The sequence below is a fragment of the Leptodactylus fuscus genome, chromosome 4 (genome assembly GCF_031893055.1).
Source record: "Leptodactylus fuscus isolate aLepFus1 chromosome 4, aLepFus1.hap2, whole genome shotgun sequence".
Classification (NCBI taxonomy): domain Eukaryota; kingdom Metazoa; phylum Chordata; class Amphibia; order Anura; family Leptodactylidae; genus Leptodactylus; species Leptodactylus fuscus.
In genome coordinates, this window is record NC_134268.1 from 84,658,254 (window position 1) to 84,684,846 (window position 26,593).

Genomic DNA, 26,593 nt, shown 5'->3' on the forward strand with positions numbered 1-26,593 from the left:
AAAGCAAGTGCCGTAAGAATCAGAAATATAGTGGTGGGTCTGAAGCACAAAACATATCCTTAGTGCGGATAGCTTTGAAGAGAAACCTGATAAAGGTATAAATAAGGTTCAGGATGGAAAGTGTTTGTAATAAAATCTAAACCCAAAAACAAGGGAACACAATCTGAGTTTACTTGTGGGAAGATCAGAAGCAACATCAGGAAATATTATCTCACTGAAAAGGTAGTTGAGGCTTGGAACAGGTGCTGTGATTTTCTAATATATTTGTGCAATTCCTTGCTCTTCTCATAATTTCTGTTTGCTGCGAATGAACAGGAACAATTTTGTTAACTTACAGATGCAGAAAAGCCAGTGAACCTAATAGGTCTAAGTTTTAAGGTTGGACTTATATAGTGCTTTATTTTCCTACTAAAATGGATGCATGTAGCTTTTAGAAATGCATTTTTGTGGGAAAAAGCAGTATATGCCCACCTTTAGACCAGAGCCCAGGGTGGAGTAAACGCCGCAGTTTGGCCGTAGCAGAAATCTCTGCAGACTTTCTGTGAAAAGCGGTGTGGGAAAAACTGTGTTATTGCTTCGGGCTGATATGTGGGACCTTAGCCTTACATTCACATGGCACAGCTGTGCACAGTTAAAACTGCTTCAGCAAAAACTGCATGCAGTTTTGATGCCGTTTTTAGTGATTTTTTAATACATGAGTATTCACTTTCAGTGACCTCAAATGGTGAGGAATTAGAATACAAGGTATTTCAGAAATCTGCAGAACCTGGAACGGCACAAGAATTATAATGGAAGGTGATACATTTATGATCAATGGGTCTCCGACCTCCGATTATTTTCCCTGGAACATAGTATTCATTTAAGTAAGAGTGACCATGGCTGGCCTGAGCCTACCCGAGCTCATCTCAGGGGCTTTCTGTCTTATAGTGAGGTCTACAGACTGAGAGCCCATTGTATCATTCTAAAACGTGTTGATAGGGGGTGACTTGACATAGCAACCTGCTATAGTTTTCTCCCCAAAATCTTAATTCTTACAGTATAGGGCTCGTTCACATCTGCGCCCGGGACTAGGTTTCCGTTTCCTGCACAAAGCAGGGGCAGGAGATGGAAACCTGCCGGCATGTTTCAAGCCCATTCATTTGAATGGGCTTGAAAAGTCTCTGGCTGTGTGCGCTGGTGAGCGTTTTATGCGCTCTGCGGCGAAACCGTTTTTTTAAAACTGGACACAGAGTCGGACATGCAGTACTCTGTGTCCGGTTTAAAAAAACAAACAAAAAAACGGTTTCGCCGCGGAGCACATAAAAGGCTCACCAGCGCTCATGGCCAGACTTGGCATGACAGGTTTCCGTCTTCTGCATGCGGAAGATGGAAACCTGAAAACGGAGTTCAGGCACTGGTGTGAACCCAGCGATAGAAGTACAATGTCCCAAAAAACTGAAAAGGAAAAATATATTTCTATGGGTCACTTATAATACGTATAAATAAAAAAAGACCTGTACGGAGCCCGGGGTATTCTGGACAGCATTAAAACTGACCTTTGATTTGGCTCTTTAACAAAACATTTCATGATAACAAAATGTATAAATTATGAAACAGTGTGCAGCTTCCAAATAGCGACTAAACGTAGGGTGGCCATGCTTATATCTGAGGATTGTACATACTGGACAAAAATCTTTGAATGTTGTCCAAATTTTGAGCTATTCACGCTGTGTATTGTGATATGTTCAGCTTAAGATACTGAAGTTCTACTTTATAAGTTGACATATGGGTTGTTTTGCATTTTATCTTACTGCCTTTGTCTATGTCAGTGATTCACAAACTTTTCAAGTGAAGTACCCCCTAGTGAGAAAACGCCCCAGCCGAGTACTCCCAAAGTAACGAACACTTGTAAATGTTCTTAAAATAAGTCGTCATTTGGAACCTTTGTTAAGAATTATGTAATGGACCTCCTGAAATTTTGGGGGTTCATCAGCCATGATCTACAATTATGCTCTGGGGTCTCTTCAGGCACTAGGGAGGTGAATAACAGTAACAAACAATGTTACTCCGTTCTCCTGGGCTCCGGTGCTGCTACCTGTGTTCTTCTGTTCTCTAGAGATGACGTCAGCCTCATCAGTTATGTAGCATAATAGTTACATAGTAGATGAGGTTGGATAAAGACATTAGTCCATCAAGTCCAACCTATAACCCTACAGTGTTGATCCAGGGGAAGGCAAAAAACCCCATGAGGTTTATGCCAATTGCCCCATTTCAGGGGAAAAAAATTCCTTCCCGACTCCAAATCTTGCAGTCAGTATAAAAACCCTGGCTCAACGTGCCCGTAATTATCACATTGCCTAGGTTTAGGGATTTACAATTATTGATCTTACAGTTTGTATAGGGGAATGGAATTATTTTATTATGAAATCCTCAGTTTACTACTGTTGGTACATTCCTGCAAGGTTTTGTGTTTCTTAGACAAATGCATATATGAATGTAGATGTGTGTGATATGCATGAACTCCTCACATCTTATGTTTTTTTGGAGTGTACATTTTGTTTTAATAAGGGGCCTGCTTGAGTGTGCATTCTAGTCACAAATTCTACTTTTCGGGCAAATTTAGCTTGCAATTAGTTTGTATACAATAATACAATAAGTTGTATTTTTATGTCTGAGAGCATAATGGCAGTTTTGTGGATTATGGCCAAGTATTGCATGGCTTCTGCAGCATTATGGAGCGTACAAGCTCTTCTTGATGTTGAGACTTGTGGTATATACTTGGTTATGCTGACAGTTTGCAGTATTCAATGAATACATAACATTTACTTTGACTTTGTAAACTCAATTATGTAAAAAATGAACATTGCCTTTGGATAGCTGTCTGTTAGTATTTCTTAAAGAATTGTCTTTATTTCTTCTTTAGGTGAAAGACCCTTCAAATGTAACCTGTGTGGAAAAGCTTTTAACCAAAAGGGGGCACTGGCCACACACATGGTCAAGCACACAGGGGAGAAGCCTCACGCCTGTTCATTTTGTCCAGCTGCATTTTCTCAGAAAGGCAATCTTCAGTCTCACATACAGAGAGTTCATTCAGAGGTAAATATACAGCCATCCAGTTACCATCTATTTTCGGAGTGTGATCTGACAAAAGGGGCAGCAGGAAATGATAGAAATAATGTTGTCTGAAGCATTAGTCATTCTGCAGCCATAGCATCAGTGTAAGCACTGTATACATGTATCCTAGCACAAGAAGCTTAGGAATGCATTTCCACATTTTAGTTTGTAGACAAGGCAGGTGTCAGGATTGTTGGAAATAAAATATAATAGACCTTAATGATAATGATGGAGAAAATGATATATATTCCAGTACTGTATAGTTTATTTACTGAGGATACTTCAGAAGGTATACAGTCTAAAAAAGATGCCCTTGGGAGAATCCTGAACACTGTAGACTACTTTGTTATTTCAGTCCGCCCAGTGCCGGCTGTACTGGACACAGCAGGGCTATAAAACCTCACTTTAACACTTTTAAGGAAAAAATAAAGAAGTTCAGTGATCTACTAGCACTGGACTGTGCTATAAGAGATTTTAAAGGGTGTTTCCCTATTCAGATGATAGGAGATAACTGTCTGATCGGTGGGGTCTGACTGAATTCAGGTCCTGTGTCTCCTCTTTGAAGGTGGAGGATCACAGCACTAGCTATTGTGGTCTGTAGGAACTAAAGTGCACCTGTGACCTGCTGTTACTACAGCATAAAGGGCACACGGGACCCCTTTCTCTTGTTTGGTATGGGGTCCCGGTTAGGGTTGGGCAATTTTTACCTAAAAATAAAATATCTATTTTTTTGTTTTAATCTCGATTTTAATGCTTTTGCTTAAATAAACTGAAAAGTACAGTGACTCAGATTTATTTGATACAGACTTCCCCATTTTACCACCAAGCTATTGACTACAATGAAGAAGCTGTTGATCATAGTTTGCGTGAGGACAAAGCCTGAATGATAGGTATCAGACTCCAGGACAGGTCTAGAGATATGATAGATATCAGACTCCAGGACAGGTCTAGAGATATGAAAGATATCAGACTCCAGGCCAAGCCAAGAGATATGAAATATATCAGACTCTAGGCCAGGCCTAGTGATATGAAAGATATCAGACTCCAGGCCAGGCCTAGAGATATGAAATATATCAGACTCCAGGCCAGGCCTAGTGATATGAAAGATATCAGACTCCAGGCCAGGCCTAGAGATATTAAATATATCAGACTCTAGGCCAGGCCTAGTGATATGAAAGATATCAGACTCCAGGCCAGGCCTAGATTTATGAAAGATATCAGATTCTAGGCCAGGCCTAGAGATATGAAAGATATCAGACTCCAGGCTAAGCCAAGAGATATGAAATATATCAGACTCCAGGCCAGCAGCTTCATGATTCAGAATTCAGTTAATGGAATTAATTGCACATCCCTCGCCCCAGCAGTCGGATCCCCACCAATTAGATAGGAGATCATAATTAGCAGAACACCCCTTTTAAAGCATATGAATACCCTTTGGAGTAATTTTGTATTTACTGCATTGGATGCAATATTGGGTAAAAAAAACATATTTGTAAAAAAAAATTTTTTTTTAAATATTGAAGGCTGCTCAGTTTTTCTTCTGTATAGTATGTTCTCTGATGACTTGTTTAGCCTCTCCCGTTGCATTCCTGCTGTCTAAGCTGACATCTTTGTAACTAAATAAAATGGAGGGATGTCAGCTTGCTTTTCGTGTTGAGGAGATCGGACAGAGGTGCTATAGACATTAGACATCAGATTTTATAGTGAACAAGACTAAGCAGCCTACAACGTGTGAGAATGCATACTGGCTGCAGAAGGCAAACGGTAAAGATTTTTGATTACATTAAAATAAGTTAGTATTTGCTTTACCAGAAAACCTGTATCATGTTCACTGTATTGTAAATTGTTTTCCCCTCCTTAACACCATTTGTTTTAGATTCTAAATGCTCTGCCATTTCATGTTATAAATTGTGTATTTCTAGGCTTTGTTGTCTGATACAGAGGTCCAAATCCCCTTTTTCTAACACAGATATAGAGTTACATACTAAAATTCCAGCTGCCTGCAGTCGCCACTAGAGAGCCCACTAAAAAAAAAAAAGTTTGCAGACACCTCCGATTTAGCTCCATAATAAATGTGTACAGTAATCCCACTGTAATAGTGGTTTCAGGCCACCAGACGTGAAAAGGGTTGTACTCATGCTGAACAGTAGACTCCCCTCTGTTTGACAAAGTGGAGAGCCACAAGAAAGTGTGTGTCCATTAATCAAAGTACCGTGTAGGGCCCCTTGTACATTTTCCAAATATGCCTTTCTTATTCTGGCATGCAGCTTCATTTTCATGAAAATCTGAATTTTATTCTTATTCAGATTAGCCTAAAAGGGCTTTAGGGATGTTTCTTCTCTTATTGGGGCTTCACACTTTGCTGTATATAACCAGCCCTGGCAGCAGACATGTCCCAAATCCCTTTTCAGCTTAGGGTTGGTTCACATCTGCTTTTGTATTCTGTCCTGGGAGACTCCTCATGGAGACCTCGCAAACGGAATACAAACGCAATTGCAAGCACTGTGCTGTAAAAGCACACGGACCCCATAGACTATAATGGATTGGGAACTACTTTCCTGTCCGCACGATCTCTGCGGAGATCTGGCGGTAAGCACACGGACCCCATTATAGTCTAGAAGCAGCCCTACAAAGTGATTAGTTTGATACTGATTTTCCTGCTGACAGACTCCCTTTAAATAATTGTTTATATTCAAGAGTTTTGGCATCCAAACCTGCAATAGACAGCTGTTTGCTATTGCAAAAGGGGTTTCAACTGGGATAACACCTTAACTCCATAATAGTATTAAGGCAAGCGGTAGAATTGTAGGTATAATGTCTATAAAGGTGTATGTAATTTTTTTGCACATACCTTATATCCTAATGACTTGAAATGTAACTTTTTTATGCTTATATTTTAGGTGAAGAATGGCGTTACCTATCATTGCACAGATTGTAGCTGTGTATTTAAGAGCCTGGGCAGTCTCAATACTCATATTAGTAAAATGCATGTATTGGGATCCCAGGCTGCACCTTCTTCCACTGGAACAACTTCACATGTGACAATGGTAAATTTATGTTTTTATGTGTTTTATGGTTATGGTCAGCTTTTATTCATGGGTATTGACTTTTGCAAAGTTGAATAGTCTAAAACTTCATCCCAATTATAATCAGCTACTACCGCCATGTTACAGAGCACGTTACAGTAATAAACATACTCTGTATGTCACTTGAGGAGAAAACTTAGGCTAAGGCACCACGTGGTGTCCCCCAGCAAAAAAGTGCTGCGAGAAAAACAGTGGCAACAGCACATCAGGGTTTTTCCCGCAGTACTTTTCACAGAAAGTTCACAAAGGTTTCATCTGCGGACTTTCTGCTTCAGTTATACTTATGGGAAAACTGCCAGCGTTTATGTACTGTAGGTATAATAGACATACACTGTGTGTGTTTTACCACAACGTGGGGATGGGATTTGCTGATTGAGAGAGCAATGGTCAATTCAGTCTCTGGCCTCTTACCAATTCAGTCATTGGTAAATAAAGAGGAATTTGAGTGGACATCTGTCTCAGATTCCTATTCATTTTCGCCCTCCCAGCTTCCCACAACAGAATGCCCAAATCGAGCATTGACGGAAGCTGCTGATCAGTCTTCGATGAATGGGCCTTATCAGCAAGGAGTCTCGAGCTACAGAATCTCTGGCAAGATTGAGCAGGATACTTATTATTTTCAGCGTCCTGCTGCGATCTCTGCCTCCCATTTAATTCATTGGGGGGCAAACTAAAGTTGGAATCTGATACTGATTTGGCGGCAGACTCCTCCTCAAAATCAGCAGCAAATTCAACCATATGAATGGTGCCTAAAAACTAGATGACTGAAAAACAAATCAGCCAATAAAATTGTCTTGTGCTAATCCATTAGCCTCTTTCTATCAACTTGGAAATTTAATTGAATACATGAAATAGGGCTTTCTAATACTGCAAAAATGTTATTGCATAAAACTCATATTCCTAAGCCACAAGGGGTCTCTGTAACAACATGATACCTGTGTTTTACTAAAACAGAGTGGGCCACAAAGTATTTTGTAGTTTATTTAGTTTTTTGACTACCATAGATCATCGTAAATTTAATGTAGATTGATATTTCATGTATTAATATCTCTCATTTAAGGATACATCCCAGCCATCTGCGATATCTGATACAAATCTTATGCAGCAATCCTCTGATGAAAAATGGAAAAATGTAAGTACCATAAATTTAAAAGAAATGTACATGATAGCTGTCCATCCTTTCCCCATCTGCCTTCTTCTGCTTTGTTGATCGCTTACATCGAATGGATGTTTTATAAACTTCTGGCTTTTCGTTTTACAAGGTCTGAGATAAAATGAATTTCTGTGCTGATTACACTTTTCTTGCTCTTCCAATCAATTGCTCGCTTCTTCCATTCTTTCTAGGAGCATTCATACCCGCAAGCAATCACGCAAACAAGTGAAATTAAGTAGTCCTCTGAAGTTTCTTTGTAGTTTTATTCCATGATAACTTTCTCTTCATTACTTCCATTTAACAACTAAGCATTTATATTATACAGCATATAGTGCAGAAGTGAATACTTGGCTTTTGTACTTTCACTTGCTTTAACCCTTACAGTACACAGCCATTTTCATTTTTTTTTTTTTTGGCTCCCTGCCTTACAAAAGCCATAACTGTTTTATTTTTCTGTGAGTATATATATATATATATGGGACACAATGTCTGGTGCAGGCAGGTGTATTTGGAAAAACAGCAAAAATAAATAAACCTTCACTTCGGGTACAAAATAAGAAAAATAAAAACCAGCTTTAGTTTCAGTAAAAAAAAAAAAAGTCAAAACCCTGCTCATCCGAGCACTAACTAAACAGTATAACGCTAACTATTCGTGTGGCTTACTACCAGCCACACGAACAAATAAAATTGCACAGTACGTTGTCTCCAGACTCTCAGAATTTCGAGACAGACCCAGCCTCCTCTCCTCCCAGGATCTGCCCTGAAGTGCAGGCTCTGCAACCTTTTATGGTCCAGTAACAAGCCCAGGACCCACACCTGGGGCTGAGACCTAATCAAGACCCACCCTGAACCACACAAATGTTAGAAACCTGGGGGAGATATACTGGGACTCCAGCACACAATATATTATAAATATGAGAGCTTGTTTTTTTGCAAGACAAATTGTACTTCAAATGTTTCCTTAGAATATTTTCGTACGGGTGCAGAAAATATTGCAGGTTACGCTAGGTTCGCACCTGCGCCCGGTCTCCGCCTGGGGATTCTGCTTTAAAAATGTGGAGAGAAAAGTTCTGCAAGCAGCGTATTTTTCTACGCATTTTCTGCCCTTTTCGGCAGAAACCCAGCAGACCCCATTATAGTCTATGGGAGAGGCACACGAGACCTCTCTAGACTGAGAAGATGGCAAAAAAAAAAAAAGAGGCAGCATCCTTTACACTGCAGTAGTAAAGGCTTGCAAAAAGGTTCTCTATCTACATTTAATAAATGAGGATCCAGGGCTAGCAGTGTGCGGGCTGCCATGCCAGTTAAATATGTCTCATGTGCTGTGTAATGCCGACCCCTGCAATAGACAGGTGTTGCATTAAAAATTACAGCTTGTCTTCTGAAAAAGAAGTTCAGCTGTACAAGTATATGGAGGGAAAAAAAATGTATGTCTTTTGGATAGGAGAGATGAAAAAATCTAAAACAAAAAAAAAATGACTGTGGCACTAAGTTGTATAACAGTAACTCTCTTCTCCAATTGTTTTTCGCATAATTCTAGCATTCCCTATGGAATAACAATATTCTTGTTTATAGCCATTACTTTGTTGTTGCCATTTCTTTAAAGAAATAGAGATCTTGTTGTTATCATTACCCTTTTCAAAGGTTGTATTTCCCTATACATTCTGGTACTGCCAAGACAGACTGATATGAATGGAAACATCATCAACTGGTAACATTACTAAACCGTAACACCAAAGATAAGTTACATTTGTGTAATACATAATGCCTATAGCCCTCACACAAATGTTCCTTGTTTTAGTATTAGGAAATTGTAAATAAAAATAATCCTGAATACTGAAGTGCCCTGCTCTTTTTCGACATCATTTTCAGAAGACACTGTATTTTTAACAAACTTTGCATAAACGTATAGTAAAGGTGATTATACGAAACTTGCCTCTTTTTGCTCTTATTAGCCTTCCTCCATAGTCCCCCTCCCTGCCTCTGCTAAAGGACTTTCACTCTGAAAATCTCTGTTCTATCTTTCTGGAGACAGCTCTAAAGTCTCATGATTCAGACACATGTCATATACACATATAACAGCTTCTCCTGAAAAGTTCATTCAGACACCAGATACGCTAACTACGCTAAATTGCATATTTCTGAGTCGTACTTGTGATTCTGTTTCCGAGGCAGATTGCCTATTAGCAGGAATAATATAATGGGGACAGAATTTGGCAGTTTAAATAACACTTTTGCAGACGCTTACAATTACGAGATAAATTGCTTCTACTCGTTCTCATTTTAAGCCTTGTTAATATCTGATTTTGAAACCAAACGTAATGGCGCATCTAAAGTTCTCGGTAGAAGTCAATTATAGGAATAAATGTCACAGTGGCTAGGAACAAAATGACATGAAAAAACAATCTTACTGTTTTTCACTTGTCAATATTTAATGGAGTTGTACCAAGATTTAAAGGGGTTTTTTGGGACTATGATAATGATTGCTTTGGCTTCTTCACAGCGTTGTACATTGTTTAGTGGCTGAGGTTGGTGTTCATTCAAATGGGACTGAGCAGGGGCATAGCTATAAGGAGTTGCAGACTTAGCAACCACTACCACCGGGCCTTCAAGCCTCAAATGGTAAATTGAAGGCCTGTTACATATTTTGCATAGGTGCCCAGGAGCTTCAGGTCACTCCTCTGGGACTGAACGAGCAAGCATGACCATGAATGAACATGATGTCACTGCCTGAGCAGTGGATGTGGAGCTTAATATCATAGATCTGGATAACCCCTTTATGCTGATGACCTATCCACAGTTTCTGATTAGTGGGGGTCTGACTGCCAGATCACAAACACAGGTTCCCATGTTCCCCTGCCACTCCACTAATAAATGTATAATTAGCAGGGCATTCTATATTTCTCTTTGCCAGTTCCTTAGAAGTGAATGTAGCACACATACTCCGTCACTACACTATTCGTGTGGGATGACTCCGGTTCTCCATTTGCTTGATCAGTGGGGGTCTCAAGCTCAGACACTGATCCTGTGGATATATAATAAATTTAAACTTTAGTACGACTTGTTTAAACTCTGCTTTTAACAATTTTGAGTTAAAACTTCAAAACAGTAAGTAGTGCTATTTATGGGCTTTTAATAGGAGCAGAAGCATACCTTTAGTTTTATCACTGTGGGTTTGAGATGTCACTCCACTTTGTAATTCTGTTTTGAAGCTGAAGCAGAACAACATCACTGCCCACCATGCTGCTGAATTTCCGTGTTTACCTGTTTTCTTCAGCTATACACCTTGCTTAAATTATCATGGCCAGTTTTTTTTAAAGAGAGTCTATCATTGCCTAGATCGTTATTTAAATAAGCATATCTTAAGGGAGCACCGTGGGGTGTTTTCCCTGTGTCCTGAGCACCCCTGTGTCATCAGCCACCTTCGTTTCTCACCGCTCCCTTCTTGGAAGACGATCCCTTCTTCTACACCTCTTCACTGCTTCCAGAGCAGCTAGTCACATACAGCAGATGTACGAGATTTTAATTGTGAAGTAGGAGGCAGGATGAAACGGAGGTGGCTGATGATGTAGCTGTGCTCAGGGCACACGGATAACACCCGCAGTGCTCTGTGAAGGTTAATTTACATATGAAGAAAACCGGTTTAATTCAAAAATGGCTGCAAGGATCAAGATAAGACAAGTATGCCTAGAATAGCCTTTCTAAAGGCTATGCAAATATATGCTTATTTAAAAAACAATTTAGGCAATGATAGACTCCCTTTAAGACTGGAGTGTAGTATACCAGTCTTTATCACCGGCAGCCGCAGGATGAGATTCAAGCATAAGCCTTTTCCTCAATTTGGAGCCTCTCAAGTGGTCCATGTACCAGACCTTGATATCTATACCAGCTGGGAGCTGGCATTGATTTCAGCCCTTAATTTTGCTTTCTAGCCTAAATAACGGTAAATTTGTTGGGCTTTGAAGAAGTCTCCTGTGCGTCACTAGTTGTTCCTTATTTGTTAATCACATCTAGATTCCTTGTATAAATAAAGGTTAAACCTTGTAGATGGAAGTAAATTCCATGTAAATTCCTTCCTAGCACAGCTGGTGGAACATGGAAAAGCTTCCCTTTCAGTCTAAATAAAAAGGATTAAATGGAATTTAAAAGACTCAAAACAGAATAAGTCACATAGAGAGCAAATGCAACCAATATATGGGCATAGCAGGCTAGCCAAGGGATACATACATATGCCAGGCTTGTGCACAAGTGCTTTCTATGTTTTAATTTGCCCATTTTTCTTTTCTTTCCCGCTTTTATAATATACATCTTTATTTACTTGGCTACATGGTTAATTGACAAGGCTTTCATTTTAGCTTTCTGTATGTCTTCTATAGTTTTCTTTTTTTTTTTTTTTCTGATCAAACAAGTTGGCATTTAATAGTGATTATTTCTTCCAGCAGGCAGTAGTTTTTCGCCCGGTGCCAGCTCAGACAGACACAGCAAGTGTCTCAGCTTCTGGGCAACAAGGACAGCAGCCGGTTGTGACAGATGTTATCGAGCAGATTTTAGAGCTGGCTGAGCCAGTGTCTATAGAAAGTCATCAGAATCAACAATCGGGGCAACCATTGAACATTGCGGTGGGGATTAATCGAGACATTTTACAGGTGTGTTGAAAAGGCAAAAGTGATTTCAGAACAAGTAATACCCAAGTCCGCCGTATAAGTGGCCCCTACCTGCATTATATTCTGGTGTGATGTGTGTGTTTAAGTTTCGCTAGTTTATACTGATTTATTAAGTTACATTTTAATACTGGACCATTCAATTACATTTGCTTTCAGATCTATGGTCTTAGTCAGATGTCTTACTCGATTCCATGTTCTGGTTATTCTAAATTAAAGGCTTGTATGATATTCAGTTTTTTTGATCCCTTTATTCATAAAGATCTTGAAGGGGTTTTTTGATCATTTAAAAATGTTTCAGCTAAAATTTATCACAAAGGTGAAATGTGTCTGTAAGCGCATCTCGCATACAGTCACGAGATTATGGTACTCTGCTTGTGTGACATCCCATACACTGAACACATGGCTATCTCCACTGGCTAATGTCACACATCTTGCTCCTGTTTTCTCCACTGTTCCCTGACATTCCCCCCCTTCTTGTCCCTTAGGTAGTTGTCTTTTACATGCTCTGCTGCAGGTTGTGCAGAGTCCGTGAGGAACAGAATAGTACAGGAATTGAAGTGCTGCCTTATAAAATGTAATGGAGGGTCATGCAGCTGTAAATGAAGGCAGCAGTTAGAGGGGAATGAAATCATGGAAGCTATATAGGACTTTTTATTGGTAATCTCACCCACAGCGAGCCCTAGCAGCAACAGAAAAGTTTCTGTACAAGTCATTGAAAATGAAAAAGAACTACTGGTAAGTAATAGAGCTCCACACGTAGATTGTGTTCAAAGGTAATTTATTGTAGAGTACTTTCGGTCTTTTTTCGACCTTCCTCAGACTCTGTTAATGCAGTAGTCCACAGGCTAGTGTATAGGGGGTTAATTCAGTGTACCTCCCGCCCGTCCGGGCCCGCATAGGGTCCGGGCCCGCATCTTTCACCTCGCCATAGGCACTTCCCTGCTGCGCATCTCTGCATTATTTTGCTTTTTACTACCACTGGATTAACCCTATGCGGGCCTGGACGGGCGGGAGGTACACTGAATTAACCCCCTATACACTAGCCTGTGGACTACTGCATTAACAGAGTCTGAGGAAGGTTGAAAAAAGACCGAAAGTACTCTACAATAAATTACCTTTGAACACAATCTACGTGTGGAGCTCTATTACTTACCATTTGGACGGGGCGGGACCCTATCTCCACCAACGGGACAGCAACTGTATCCCTAATTCAACATGAAAAAGAACTACTGGCACTTCTGATCTGGTGGCATAGTCAATTGTCTTCAACTCTGCCTCCTCCATAAGTAGCTGTTTTTTCATAGCGAGTCTGTGGGCTACTGTCTCTCCTTAGGAGAACACCAGAAAGGTCGAAGGAGACTTACTGGCATGCAATACTCCTCTGGGGAAACAGTATGCAGTTTAGCTGTCTTTCTCCAAAAATAAAGTAGTGCAGTGCCACTGTTGAAGGCAGCAGTTCTATAAGAAAGTGTCTGAATCTTTAAACAAGCATTGAAACATGATTTGGATGTAAGCACAACCATACACCCCACTGCAGACCACTGGCCCCTATTGCAGGGGTGGTGATAGGGGTAACTGCTGTGAGTAACTAGTTTAGATGCTGCTGTCAATGGTGACTATGGCATCTAAGGGGTTAGATGCCCAAAATTTAAAGTTCTCTTCAATTTCCAGCTACTGAAACTACATTACAGCTGAAACCCACTGCTCTTGGCACCTGTCCAGCTCCTGAGCCAACACCATACATTTACAGCATAGCGCAGCTAGTCATTCCTCATTATGCCATAGGATAGTGTGGTGTAAAATTGGTCAAATAGACTGAATACATACTTATATAACTAAGATTTCTAAATTTTTTCTAATATATTAAATATTTTCCTAATTTATTTTGAGGCTGGAATTGAAAGTCAGTAGTTTTCTACCAACTCCGACTCTACCCAAAAACTAAGTCTGTGTCTATAGCTGTGCGGCCAGCCCTCTTGCATGTTGATATTCTCTTGCAGAGTATTATTTTTCATTCCAATAGGAGAGAATTGACTGATTATAGAACTTTCTCTTTTTTTGATACTGTCATGTTAGCAAGCTTTAGAAAACAGCGGGCTGTCATCAATACCAGTTGCTCCACTTCCTAGTGATCCCAGTCAAGGAAAGACAACCATTCAGGAAATCGAATGTATATCGAGTCAGCAGATGGACTGCAGTGACCAAGGGCCTGCCATAGAGCCAGAAGATCAGGACAAAATTGAGAAGCCTGAAAAAAGAATTTTTAAGAAGAAATCTTCATTTGCACAAGGTAAAACATTGGTTACTGACTTATCTGAATTGTAATATGGTATTTGGTTCACACTTAATAACATTTGTTGTGTTCTCTTGTTATTTGTTGTGTGCTGTTCCTGTTATCCCTCTTGAATATTTGAGAATTGAGCACTAGGTATTACTATTCTGCCTTCTCAAAGGGGCATGTCCCCTCCACAACCATCATAACTAATTAGTCTCAGACTATGCATGAAAACTCCACCCAGTTGTCAAATTATTCATAAAAAATTCCAGAATTATTATTTCTAAGGAAATTCATATTTACATCACAGTATTGATGGCATTTGAAATGTAATTGCTGTGATTTCACAACTAAAAACTTGCAAGAAAATGCAAGACCCACCATACCCAATGAGTATTTTCTTGGAGCTCCACATCTGAATTAATAACTAAGATTGCTTCTCAGATAGTTTTGAATGGCACAAAAACTTTTCTGCTCTTCTAGATGACTGACCATGACTTTTCGACACTCATCAGTTTCAGGTTCCGTTCGAGAGGAAAGTGGGGTCCGGTGGCATGTTTGTACTTACTGTGAAAAGGAGTTTAAGAAGCCCAGCGATTTGGTCCGGCACATTCGAATACACACGCACGAGAAGCCATTTAAGTGTATGCAGTGCTTTAGGGCATTTGCTGTGAAGAGCACCCTCACTGCTCACATAAAGACACACACAGGCATTAAGGCTTTTAAGTGTGAGTTCTGCATGAAGTGCTTTTCTACCTCTGGAAGTTTAAAGGTCCACATCCGCCTGCATACTGGTAAGTAGCTTAACTCTTCATATATTTTTGTTTGTCAGTAGGAAGGTTTTATATTTGTTCCTGAAACATAGGGTCTAGTCGAAATTGTGCAGAGAATTCAGGGTTGGGGCCTGAGTGAAGTTTTGTCATACCGAGGCAGAGAATGGAGGCTCCTGCTCCATCCAATTGTCTTACAGCCAGGTACGTGATGGTGATGAGGAGGAGGATGGGGTGATGTGGTATGGAGTTGTTTTAAGTATGGTAACACGCCAAGAGGAATATAATGCTTATTCTACACCAGGTGATAATTTAAGGGTTTCCAGGTAATAAGCTTGAGAATCACTGTTGTGTGCTGTACTCGGCTGCTTCCATCATTTTCACGATCGAACATCAGCACATAAAGTAAACTGTTGTTCTGTTTAGGTTGTTCAGTTCCAAGCCATTGATTTCTAAGCAATCAAATATTTATTATCTGTCACGTGGTGTTTTGCTACCTAGTCTGAATGGAATTGTTTTTGGAAAGGTACCGTCCATTCTCCATTCATTTTAGTGGAACCTGTGATCCAATTGAGAAGAATGGAGGGGCGCAGAGCTGTCAGACCGCCGCTCAATTTAGACTGGGGAGCAAAATATCCTCATTCTATTATTAGTGGTGAGAAAACACCTTTAATACTATATAACTTCAACAATATTCAGGGAATTTTAATGTTTATTTATAGCTGGAAAGTGGTTACTTTAATATTGGAACTTACCAGCTATCTGCAGGGTTAGTGCCTGATCACTAGTGACCCCCATTGTTCACAGCAACTGAAGGTACATTACCTTATTTGTGGCTCTCAGCAGCTGCAGACTTGGGGTATGCTCACAAAGTGGAATTGTCTGCAGTGGTGCGTCTCAAAATTGGTGCAGAAATCTGCTTCCCATTTTTTTCATTGGGAATCAGAGATTGATTTTGTATGCAAACAAAATATGTTTCCTGCTTGATCGCGCTGTGGAATCCAGTTGTTGTTTCCTCCACAAAATCTGCAGTGTGAGCCACTCCACTGTTTAGGCTCATTCATCTAATAAGCGAGTGAACGCCAGAAAGGTGGAAGTCCACCTAAAATTAATGTTCCGTTTCCCCTTTGTGAACACACGCTTATTTGACGGTACTCAAATACAACAGATATCTCTTCCCCTGGGGCATATAACGGGAAAGCCGACAGTGCGCTGAATTCGGTCCACTGTCTGCTTTCTAGCGGTATATAAAACCACATGTGCTCAAGGACATGAAAGGTCCTCTTTAAAGCACCAGTATATACCACACTAAAATTATTGGTAATCTGATAACGTGGTCCCCTGACCAAGAATGGGTATGTGCCCTAGTAGAATCTATTGTACCTGCTGCCATGGGTTAACCACTTTATTTCCATCAATGACTCAACAGAGATTTGAATAAGCTTGACTTCTATCGCACTCTTACCCTTTTAACAAAATTCCAGTAATCATAAAAAAGATGAATGTATGTATACGATGTAGTGATGAAGAAGAAAATGACTACTACAAATCGTCGTGAAGTTCTCAAAACCTTGCTCTCGGCCACAGAGCCAGGATTGATGGAATTATAATGTCAATGGCTATAGAGAAAATACATTATTTAATTAGCCTTAATAGTATGCTATCAGTCTGTCAGACAGCATGGGATGAAAGTGAGATGGCGAGAGATCTTTCAGCATACCCTTATATTATGGTGTCATGTATAAAATCATGCTGGAGAGTGAACTGTGTGATAGGAATAGATTGCATAAAGTACATCTATCCAATTCCAGCTTTGGTAAACCAAAATTGTTAGGTGTCTATCGCTTCTACCTTTTTATTCAATATGGGTAATTTTTTTACTTACTGTATTTTGACAGGTCCATTTTGTAAAACAAAAGTTCAGGCATTTGATGCAGAGCTAAATCGGTTAAGGGAAGAAACAGACATTGTAAACCAAATAAAAGTGGAACATTGGGCATGATGGATATGCAGTGCTCATGGTGTACTGTCTTAGCTATTGTGATGCAATGCATGCTGAGAGTTAGGGCGGGGCAAAATAACCAAAAGACTGAAAGTCAACTCAGTTAATGGATATGAACTTACATTGATTATTTTTATTACTTTGCATCCATGCCATCCTCACACAGCCTCACATTGCCATTGGCTAAAGAATATATCAATAAATGTACACTATACTATGGCATGCAGTGGGGTCAGATCACTCGCATGAGCACTGCGGTCCCTTCAAATGGTACCCTTAAGATAGGTCATCAATATCTGATCATGATGAGGCACTCATGAGCACCCAAGCCTCTTCACTGTACCAGTGACATCATGTTCATCAGTTACATGTTGCAGCAGCGGCTCAATCCCACTCAAGTGAAATGGACTGAGCAGAAATATCAAGCACAACCCCTACACAATGTATGGTGCTGTGCCTAGTATTCAGTGAAGAAGCCGCAGTTCTCACCCAGGCACTGCAGTGTCTTCATTGAGCTGATATGTGGGAGTCCCCAGTGTCACACACCCACTGATCAGATATTGTTGACCTATCCTAACCTATCCATTTAATAATATTCGCTGACTGAATAATTTCTGTATTGTATTTGTCCTGTTAAATTAAATTTATATAACATGTATTTGTCTTTCATACATTTAGATCATTTTGTATTTATGACTTCATTTTTACCTCCTTTTATCTCTTCTGTTATAAACGTTAGGTGTCAGACCTTTTGCCTGTCCTCATTGTGATAAGAAGTTTCGCACTTCGGGCCATAGAAAAACCCACATTGCTTCACATTTTAAACAATGCGAGTTGAGAAAATTGCGACAACAGCGCAAGCCTGGCAAAGTGCGTGCTGGGAAGACCAACGTCCCTGTGTCAGAAATCCCATTGCAAGAGCCAATTCTCATCACCGATCTTGGTAAAGTAATGTTTCCTCTTCATCAGTTAATAGGTGTTAGATAAGAACAGACAGAGGAAAGATTGGCGGACTGTTGTATGTGCACTGGGGCAGTGACCATTTAATGGCTGTCAGTCAGTGGGTAGGACCTCTAACTGGACTCCAAGTTAGCTAAAATTTTAATGAATAAAATACAAGTTTTGCTAAACCTTAAACCGTGTATCAATTTTCTCATCTCCTTCAGATCTGTACCATGCCACTCACAGATTGAGCTTCATGTCCAACATGGCAGGTTCCTTTATCTGTTATACATTCATCCTGCACTTTGCGATCTCTGACTATTTCCCAGTTGTTGTACTGCATTGCATGAAGTCATACTTTAGACTTTAGAAGGCTGAGCCATACATAATATAGTTGGTCTTTCGCACTGTCAGTTCTGTATCGGAAATGGCAAGATGACCTATATTATGAAGGCTTTATAGAAGATGAAGGTAAAGAAACTCTGGCGTCTTATCGAGTGTTGCTAGGTAACCAGCACAAGAAATATGACACAGAAGAACAAAGCAAGGCAAAGAAAAAAATGTAAAGACGGAATAACACAAATCATTATAGAGGATTATATCTAACAACAGACGCAGGGAATGAGACGCTAGTTCATTATGGCTGTCTGCTATAAGATCTAAACATAGCTGTTAATAGATATTGCTTTATTCTTTCAGTAAACACAAAGAAGAAAAGTAAAAGAGAAGTAAAAAAGAAAATAGAATTCTGCATTAAACGCTAAACCCGGATAAGGATAAAATCATACTTTATAGATGCAGAACTGCATTTAACCCTAAAGGAACACTCTGTGCGGGGCCCTGTCCTAAGCATAGCAGAGAGTGTATCTGCTTTACCTGGAGTGTTCCTTGATACTACATCTAATCTGAAATATATTCGAGTGCTTACCGTATATCCTTCCAAGCTGTGTCATGGGGAGGATGATTAGGTAGAATTCACCTCTGCCCTTTGTTATTGTTTTTATGCATTTATTTCATTAATATTTTAATGTATTTAAAAATTGCAAGAAGAACATGCACATGTGAGTATAGTCTTACAAGTTCATGGTTACATTTTGTATATTGATCACTGCCGTGTGCATATTGGCATCTTCTCACCTGTTGCTCCATTAACCTTGTGTTAAAAGTGAAAAGTTCACAGGCAACTATATGCTACATACATCTTTAGCTGCAAGTAAGGCGGCTACTGATCTGTTCCCATCTTAAACATTAAATCAGAGATTTATTGTTAAAATTCACTAAACTGTTATATATAAGATTAGTTAGATCTTTAAAAATACATGTTTAGCATTAAATATGGATTAAAACAGATGGGGCTGTAAACTGTGCTATTGTCAGCTTTATGTCCCAAATCACTTCATCCTGTACATGGAAGAAAAATGCAGATTTCTTTATTTTTTTATTTTTGTGCAATGAAATGTTGAAAACTAGTAATTTCAGTTAAAGGGGGAAGCGACACATTTGCAGTTCCATATTACAATCATTTCTCTAGGCTCTGATTATTACAATTATTCCGCCTAATTGTTTTTCATGCTGCAGCTGTAAAGAACTGGTGACATGAATTGATATCTGTCACCATTCCAATCTCCGGTGCCCAAGATAGGAAGATGTTTGTCATTCACCTTATGTGGTTTTAAAGAGGACCTTTCACCATATCTGGGCACAGGCAGTTCTATATACTGCCAGAAAGCTGACAGTGCGCTGAATTCAGCGCACTGTCGGCTTTCCCGATCTGTGCCCGGTGTAAAGAGCTTACGGTGCCGGTACCGTAGCTCTTCTATGGTCAGAAGGGCGTTTCTGACCATTAGCCAGAGACGTCCTTCTGCCTCGCGGCGCCAATCGCGCTGTGCTGTGGAGCGGGGAGGAACGCCCCCTCCCTCTGCTCACACAGCTCGTCCATAGACGAGCATTATCAGGAGCAGGAGGGGGCGTTCCTCCCCGCTCCACAGCACAGCGCGATTGGCGCCGCGAGGCAGAAGGACGTCTCTGGCTAATGGTCAGAAACGCCCTTCTGACTGTAAAGCGCTACGGTACCGGGACCGATAGCGCTTTACACCGGGCACGGATCGGGAAAGCCGACAGTGCGCTGAATTCAGCGCACTGTCAGCTTTCTGGCAGTATATAAAACTGCATGTGCCCAGATATGGTGAAAGGTCCTCTTTAAGTCACTTGTTTTTTCTCTCTACTTTACACTGTTTGTGTTAATGTCTACTGGGTGTTTTTTTAAAGAAAATGGATTAAAGGTCAAGTTTTAAACCTTTCCTGGTTGAGCGGATCCATCTATCTTCCTTTCTATACCCATTATCATAAAGTTTGTTAGACTTATATTTTGTTTTTTAACCTCTTCTAGGCCTCATTCAGCCCATTCCACGGAACAGTCAATTTTTCCAGAGTTACTTTATTAATAGCTATACACATGAAGCTGATCGACCCTACAAGTGTTACTACTGTCATCGAGCTTACAAGAAGTCCTGCCACCTCAAACAACATATCAGGTAATGTAACCACTTCAGTACTGGGCCATTTTCTCTGGTTCAGGACTAGACACATTTTTGGGTTTTTTTGTATGTGCGGTTTTGAAGGCTATAGTATTTTTATCATTTGGGTCATTCAACTAATTTTTGCGTATTTTTCTGGTGACACATAGGGCTTTATTTTTATTTAGTTTTTATTTTTGCCTGATATATATATATATATATATATATATATATATATATATATATATATATTTAGTTTGGGGGGTTTTTTTATATCCGGGAAAATATAAACAAAAGAGGAGGGAAAACGCATCTGGGTTGTTGTTTTTTTGTTTTTTTCCAATAGCACAAAGTGCAACTAAAAAACATTTTTAGGACAGGAACACCGCGATTTCCGTGGGAAAAATTGCAGTGTTTTACAGTATAGGCAAAGTGGATGGGATCTTGGTGCATTCCATGCCCACTTTGTGGTAAAAACTGCAGTGCGGACCAGCCGGAATTTCCAAAACTGGCGCAGTTTTGGAAATTGCAGCATGTCAATTATACCTACGGAAACGCTGGTGGTTTCCCCATAGATATAATTGTAACAAAGTCCACGGAGGAAAACTCTGCAATCTTTCTGTTTAAAGCGCTGCGGGAAGAACCGCGATGCGTTCCCGCCACTGTTTTTCCCACAGCTCTTCTTTGCTGCGGTACGCCACGTGAGGCCTTAGCCTTAAAGGGGTTGGCCACTTTCAGACCAATATTGACAAACAATAAAAAGAAATACAATTTTCCAATATACTTTCTGTATCAATTCCTCACAGTTTTCTAGATTTCGGCTTGCTGTCATTCATTCTGTTACTTCTAGAGGATAAAACTCTGACCATGGTCATGTGATTTACGGTCCATGGTCATGTGATGAGCACACAGGTGCCGCTCGTTACAGTCACAGCACAGTAATCAGACATCTGCCTGGTAATCAGTTGTGCACCTGTGTGCTCATCACATGACCATGGACCGTAAATCACATGACCATGGACCGTAAATCACATGACCATGGTCAGAGTTTTATCCTCTAGAAGTAACAGAATGCAAAAGTAAACTATTACATTTCTAATTTGTAAAGCATTCTTTCTTTGGTACATTTTTTTCACACCTGTCTAAAACTTTTGCACAGTACTGCATGTTGAAAGCTTCCAGTATTCAGGCCTGTGCTCTGCTTAGCAACAAGAGAATTGACATTCATCAGAATGGCTGCCATGTAATGCCACATGTCCCCTGTAGTTAAAAAGTCAGGCTTCATCTGCTGTGCCTAATAACTGAAGGCGGTTGTTTCTGATCAGTCTTGTCAGTTGTATGAACCATAATAAAACAGAAATTTTATTAATTATAAAAAGGAAAGTGGCATTAATGCAAATCAATAAATATACAAAATGTACCAAAAAGATTGGTATGGGGTGAGCCATTCAATTCTCAATAAGTCCAACGGGTTAATTCACAAATTATCAGACAGAATCCAATGTTCCATAACATAATAATTTGTTGCTATGCATACCAAAGTATCAAATAAAATGGTCTTTCCGGTGTTCCTGTAGTGATATAGTGTAGGATCAGCTGGGATGGACTCCATCCATGTTAAAGGGTGCCCCACTGGGAAGCTGAACGTACCCTAATACACCCTGGACTGTGCCCTATACTCCCCAAAGCAATAATTCTCATCTTAAGGGTAAGTTCACACTGAGATTTTTGGTCAGGATTTTGAGGCCGTATCCACCATTAAAATCAAGGGGAGCCACTCAGGAGCCGGCTTCCAGAAAAAGAAGCGGGGTGCTCATTCTTTAGGCCGTTTCGCCTCGCGATTTGGCCTGAAGACACTCCCTCCTCCGGACTAGGCCCGCTCATTGTGCCTAATCCGGAGCGGAGTGCGCGGCTGGATTGCATCGGCTTTCAGTCGCGGCTACCTGGTTTTTGGACCAGAACCTGAGGCGGCCAATAAACCCCGTCTGAACTTACCCTCACAAGGAAAGTAGGAAACACTAGACCCTAGATACTTCCTATTCCTCCCTATACATCTCAATGCTTTTTGTCCTATAATCAAAAGGACTCCTTAGGAAATCTAGGAAATAACTAAATATCTAAACTTAGCCGGCCTGTATATACATCAGTTCAATACATTTGTTCAAAATTGCAGAATGGGATCTTAAAACACATACTTGACAACATGGAAGCATCATTCCTATGCAGTAATGAGCATGCCAGTCAATGTTTGATCATTCTATTCGAGGCTACAGTAAATTCAGAGCAGAAGGTAGTTAAAGGACATTTGGTAGATGATTAATCACAAACTTTAGATACATTTCAAGGGGAAAACCATTGTAATAGATTTGAAATTGAATATTACCAAAGCTTAAAAAATTGAACCAGACTATTCATAAATGTCACGTTCAGGATCAGTGTTAGAAGTGGCACCTAATCTGCTCTATTATATACTTGAGTAAATGTTGCATGAAAATCACTAATTTCTTTTGTGCCTTTTAGGTCTCATACTGGTGAAAAGCCCTTTAAGTGTTCTCAGTGTGGAAGAGGCTTTGCTTCATCTGGTGTTTTAAAAGCTCATATTAGGACTCACACAGGATTAAGATCTCATAAGTGTCCAATATGCAATGGAGCTTTTACAACTGGTGGCAGCCTCCGGCGTCATATGGGTATCCATAATGACTTACGACCGTACATGTGCCCTTATTGTCAGAAAACGTTTAAAACCTCTCTGAATTGCAAAAAGCACATGAAAACTCACAGGTAAATATTAGCTCAGTGAAAGTGCTATTTTGGATTATGATTTTAAGTACAATGATTTGCTTAACAATTTTGAAAGAAATTCTTACTTAACTTGATTTTTTTTTTTGTAGTAGATTGTGTTACGAGTCGGTATAGCCACTGCTAAAAATAGCTTTACAGTACCTATGTGAAATCTTTCTCTTCAGGGCTGAACTGTTTGTTCTGTGGACCTCTCCTTTCTCCTAATTCATTGCAAGATGTTGTCATTGTTTGCTTTGTGTAAAGATACCCACATAAACAAAGTTTGTTTTAACAATTCCAGAAATTCTTCCTTCCTTTTCTTTTACCCTGTTTGCTCATATTAGAAATCAAACTGATAAACATACAATTTTTTATTTATTAGACTCAGTATAGTTGTGATAGAAAGCCTTTATTTATCTCCAGCATCAGACAATGCCAAACTTTCTTCTCTTCAACTTTCATCTCTTGCAATTTCTGCTGACTCCTTCCCTTTCAGCGTAAATTTGTTATTTTAGCGGAGGTAGGGGGTGCAGGGTAACAGCCTGAGAGCAGAAAAAGGCATTTTCTTCTCATAAGATATATTACATATGTTATAAAAAAATTTTATCGTAACGTGTCCTGTTCATTTATTCAAGTTTGTTGAAATGTTAGTGACCATTTACGCTCCGCTGCTTTTGATTGGTTCCTCCCCTCTACTGTCTGCCAGAAGAAAGTTGAAGAAATTAAAAGGAAATTTTATCCCTCTTGTTTGTCAGTCTGCAAGAGTTTCTGCATGGTACTGAAGCAAACGGTGTACAATTTTTGATCGCGGGATGCAGCCAGGGATCCCCGCTGTCTGCTTGTTCACAGTGCAGGCTGAGAGTCATCTACGGACACTGGCAGGCGGGGCTGCCGCAGCCCCAGCCTGCCAGTGTCCGTAGATGACTCTCCAGCCTGCGCTGTGAAGAAGCAGACAGCGGGGGATCCCTGGGCGGCCACAGAATGCCGCTGTCTCCTGCTCTCACGCTCCGTGCCGGCCCCGCCCACATGCCTGGCCCCGCCCACAGTTACGCCCCACCCACATACCACCCCGCCCACAAGAAGTGGGTAGTAGATCTTTGGACTTGGGCATGTTACAAAGTAGCTCACATGCTGACAAAGTGTGAGCACCCCTGTTTTAGAGGCTGCTACCTCTAGGAGTAGTCTCCCTCAGTAGCTGGCTCAGGAGATGCTGATGCAAATAGACACGTTATCAGTGTATAAATGAAGATCAGGATAGTTGGAGTTAGTTCATATCTGTGTTCTAAGGCAGATGGCACAGATTCAGTATAGATAGTAGGTCAGGGCAGGTGGAACAGGTTCAGAGTCAAGTAAACAGGCAGAAGTGAGGACACAATCAGAATGCACAGTAGAAATCATACCTTCATGGGATGCTAGCAAGCTAACTTTTTTGCTCAGGTATCCTTCGATACAGGAATGTGTCTTATATAATCTAGTAGTGCAAGGGAATTGGGCAAGAATGATGTACTGGGTACCTTAAGGGAGAAGATAGGTGCTGGGAGAGGACTGTCCAGCACCTGGGAGAAGAACTAGTGTGCTAAGCAGAGCAGGGATGTTGGCAGTCCTGGTTGTCGGGTGAGTGAGAGGTAAGACACCAGAGCTTGTGACCAATGCTGCTACATTGGGTTTAGCCTGAGGTGTTACAAATGCATTCTTGTTGATTTTTAAATTTTAGGCCGGGGCCCCATGGGCTGGAAACACCGCGATTTGCCCATGCCCACTTTGCTGTTGAAACCGCAGCGCGGACACGCTGCGGGAAGAACTTAAATGCGTTCCATGGTTTTTCCCGCAGCAATTTATACCGCTGCGGGTCGTCCCGTGTGGCCTTAGCCTTATACAAGTGGTGTGCAGACACACCCAGCCCGTCTCACCCACAGGTACCCTGGGTGAATGAAATGTGGAAATGAAAGATTATTGAAATCTTTACTGAAAGGTCCATTTTATGCAGCGCTATTTTACAGGGATGTTTCTTTAAACTTTGGCAGTGGATCTTGTGGCTTGAAAAATCTATCTATCAAAATGTAATTAAGGAAATGGGTGGATTACAGAACCCAGACAGATTAGGAAAATTAGGACTGTTCAGTTTGTAGCAAAGTCGGTTTAGGGGGTGACCTAATTACTGTGTGCAACTATATCAGCGGTCAGACAGAGATCTGTCTAATTTTATACATAGGACTGTAACCTTGACCAGGTATATCCATGTCTAGAAGGGATTTATATACTATAAAAACAGTAACACCGTCAAATTAGCAAGTCTAGATATCTTTCTAAAAAGACGAAATATCGCAGGTTATCTGGATTTGGCTTTACTGAGCTATAATATGACTTTTAGAAGCTGTTTTTCCTTTTTAGATAATGGGTTGAGCAGCAGCATGGATGTGTGTTTTTTTTTTCAATTACGTTACTATGTATATACTGTATCTATGGAACTATTTTTAGTGCTACTATAAAATCAGAACAGTACACTTCTATCCCCAGAGTACAGCCAGATCTAAAAGCAATGCCGTACTGATGCAAAATTACGTTGAAGAGTTTGTTTTTTTCATGTTTTCATAAAAGCATTATCTATGGGGCCCTTTCTTCTATTTCCTTCTGGCCTAATTACAGTTGCAGTAATTACTAAACCCAGCCAAAGCCGCTATTGTAGTCTGCGTACAGTACATTTAGTCTACATAGAGTGTATGAGGGTTATTACCATGTTTGTTTGTTTTGTCGTATTCAGTGACAGCTTAGAACATTGTATCGCTTTTGTTCCCAGGCACATCTACCTAAATAATTACTTTCATATGTTGATGAGTGCATCCAGTTTGACGGAAAGAGCAGGGGTTCGGTAACGTAAACCACTAGGCTGACAGCAGAGTACACAACCAAATATATCTTTTTAAAATAAAAAAAAAATTATTCTTGGGTATGAAATGTTGACAAGTGAAGCCAGAACGAGTGCCGTTCTCATCTAATATAAACCCAGCTCGTCCTTTTTCTTTCAGAAATAAGTGTTTCCATTAAGATGTCATGTCACTTTGGCAACGTGATTTCAAAAAATTTTTCTGCTTTATTCAAATGCTGTGACAGAGAAGATTTTGAGATGATTGCAGATTAGAAAATTGAAGGACGCGCCTCATGTGGCTCTTCTCTAACTTGATTGGAATGAAATCTAAAAATGGCCTCCTTTTCTCTAAGCAAAATCTTGTTGATTGAAAGGCTTGTAGGGATTTAAAGGCCATTTGATGTTGAAGTAATGTGTGGAGAACCCTCAATTGGGAATCTGCATT

At 40.2% G+C, this 26,593-nt stretch overlaps 1 protein-coding gene across 2 annotated transcripts in view; it reads left to right on the top strand.

Moving 5' to 3' along the window:
- Positions 1 to 26,593, top strand: part of ZNF236 (zinc finger protein 236) — a 97,872-nt gene that overhangs the window by 14,404 nt on the left and 56,875 nt on the right. Inside the window, exons 6-14 of one of the 2 annotated variants that reach the window (XM_075270739.1) lie at positions 2,903 to 3,075; positions 5,994 to 6,140; positions 7,240 to 7,311; positions 11,772 to 11,978; positions 14,073 to 14,286; positions 14,787 to 15,065; positions 17,783 to 17,986; positions 20,375 to 20,519; positions 23,022 to 23,282. In XM_075270739.1, the coding sequence (XP_075126840.1) occupies positions 2,903 to 3,075; positions 5,994 to 6,140; positions 7,240 to 7,311; positions 11,772 to 11,978; positions 14,073 to 14,286; positions 14,787 to 15,065; positions 17,783 to 17,986; positions 20,375 to 20,519; positions 23,022 to 23,282 (1,702 nt within the window). The remainder of the gene's footprint in view (positions 1 to 2,902; positions 3,076 to 5,993; positions 6,141 to 7,239; positions 7,312 to 11,771; positions 11,979 to 14,072; positions 14,287 to 14,786; positions 15,066 to 17,782; positions 17,987 to 20,374; positions 20,520 to 23,021; positions 23,283 to 26,593) is intronic. The other variant, XM_075270740.1, reaches the window with a different exon arrangement.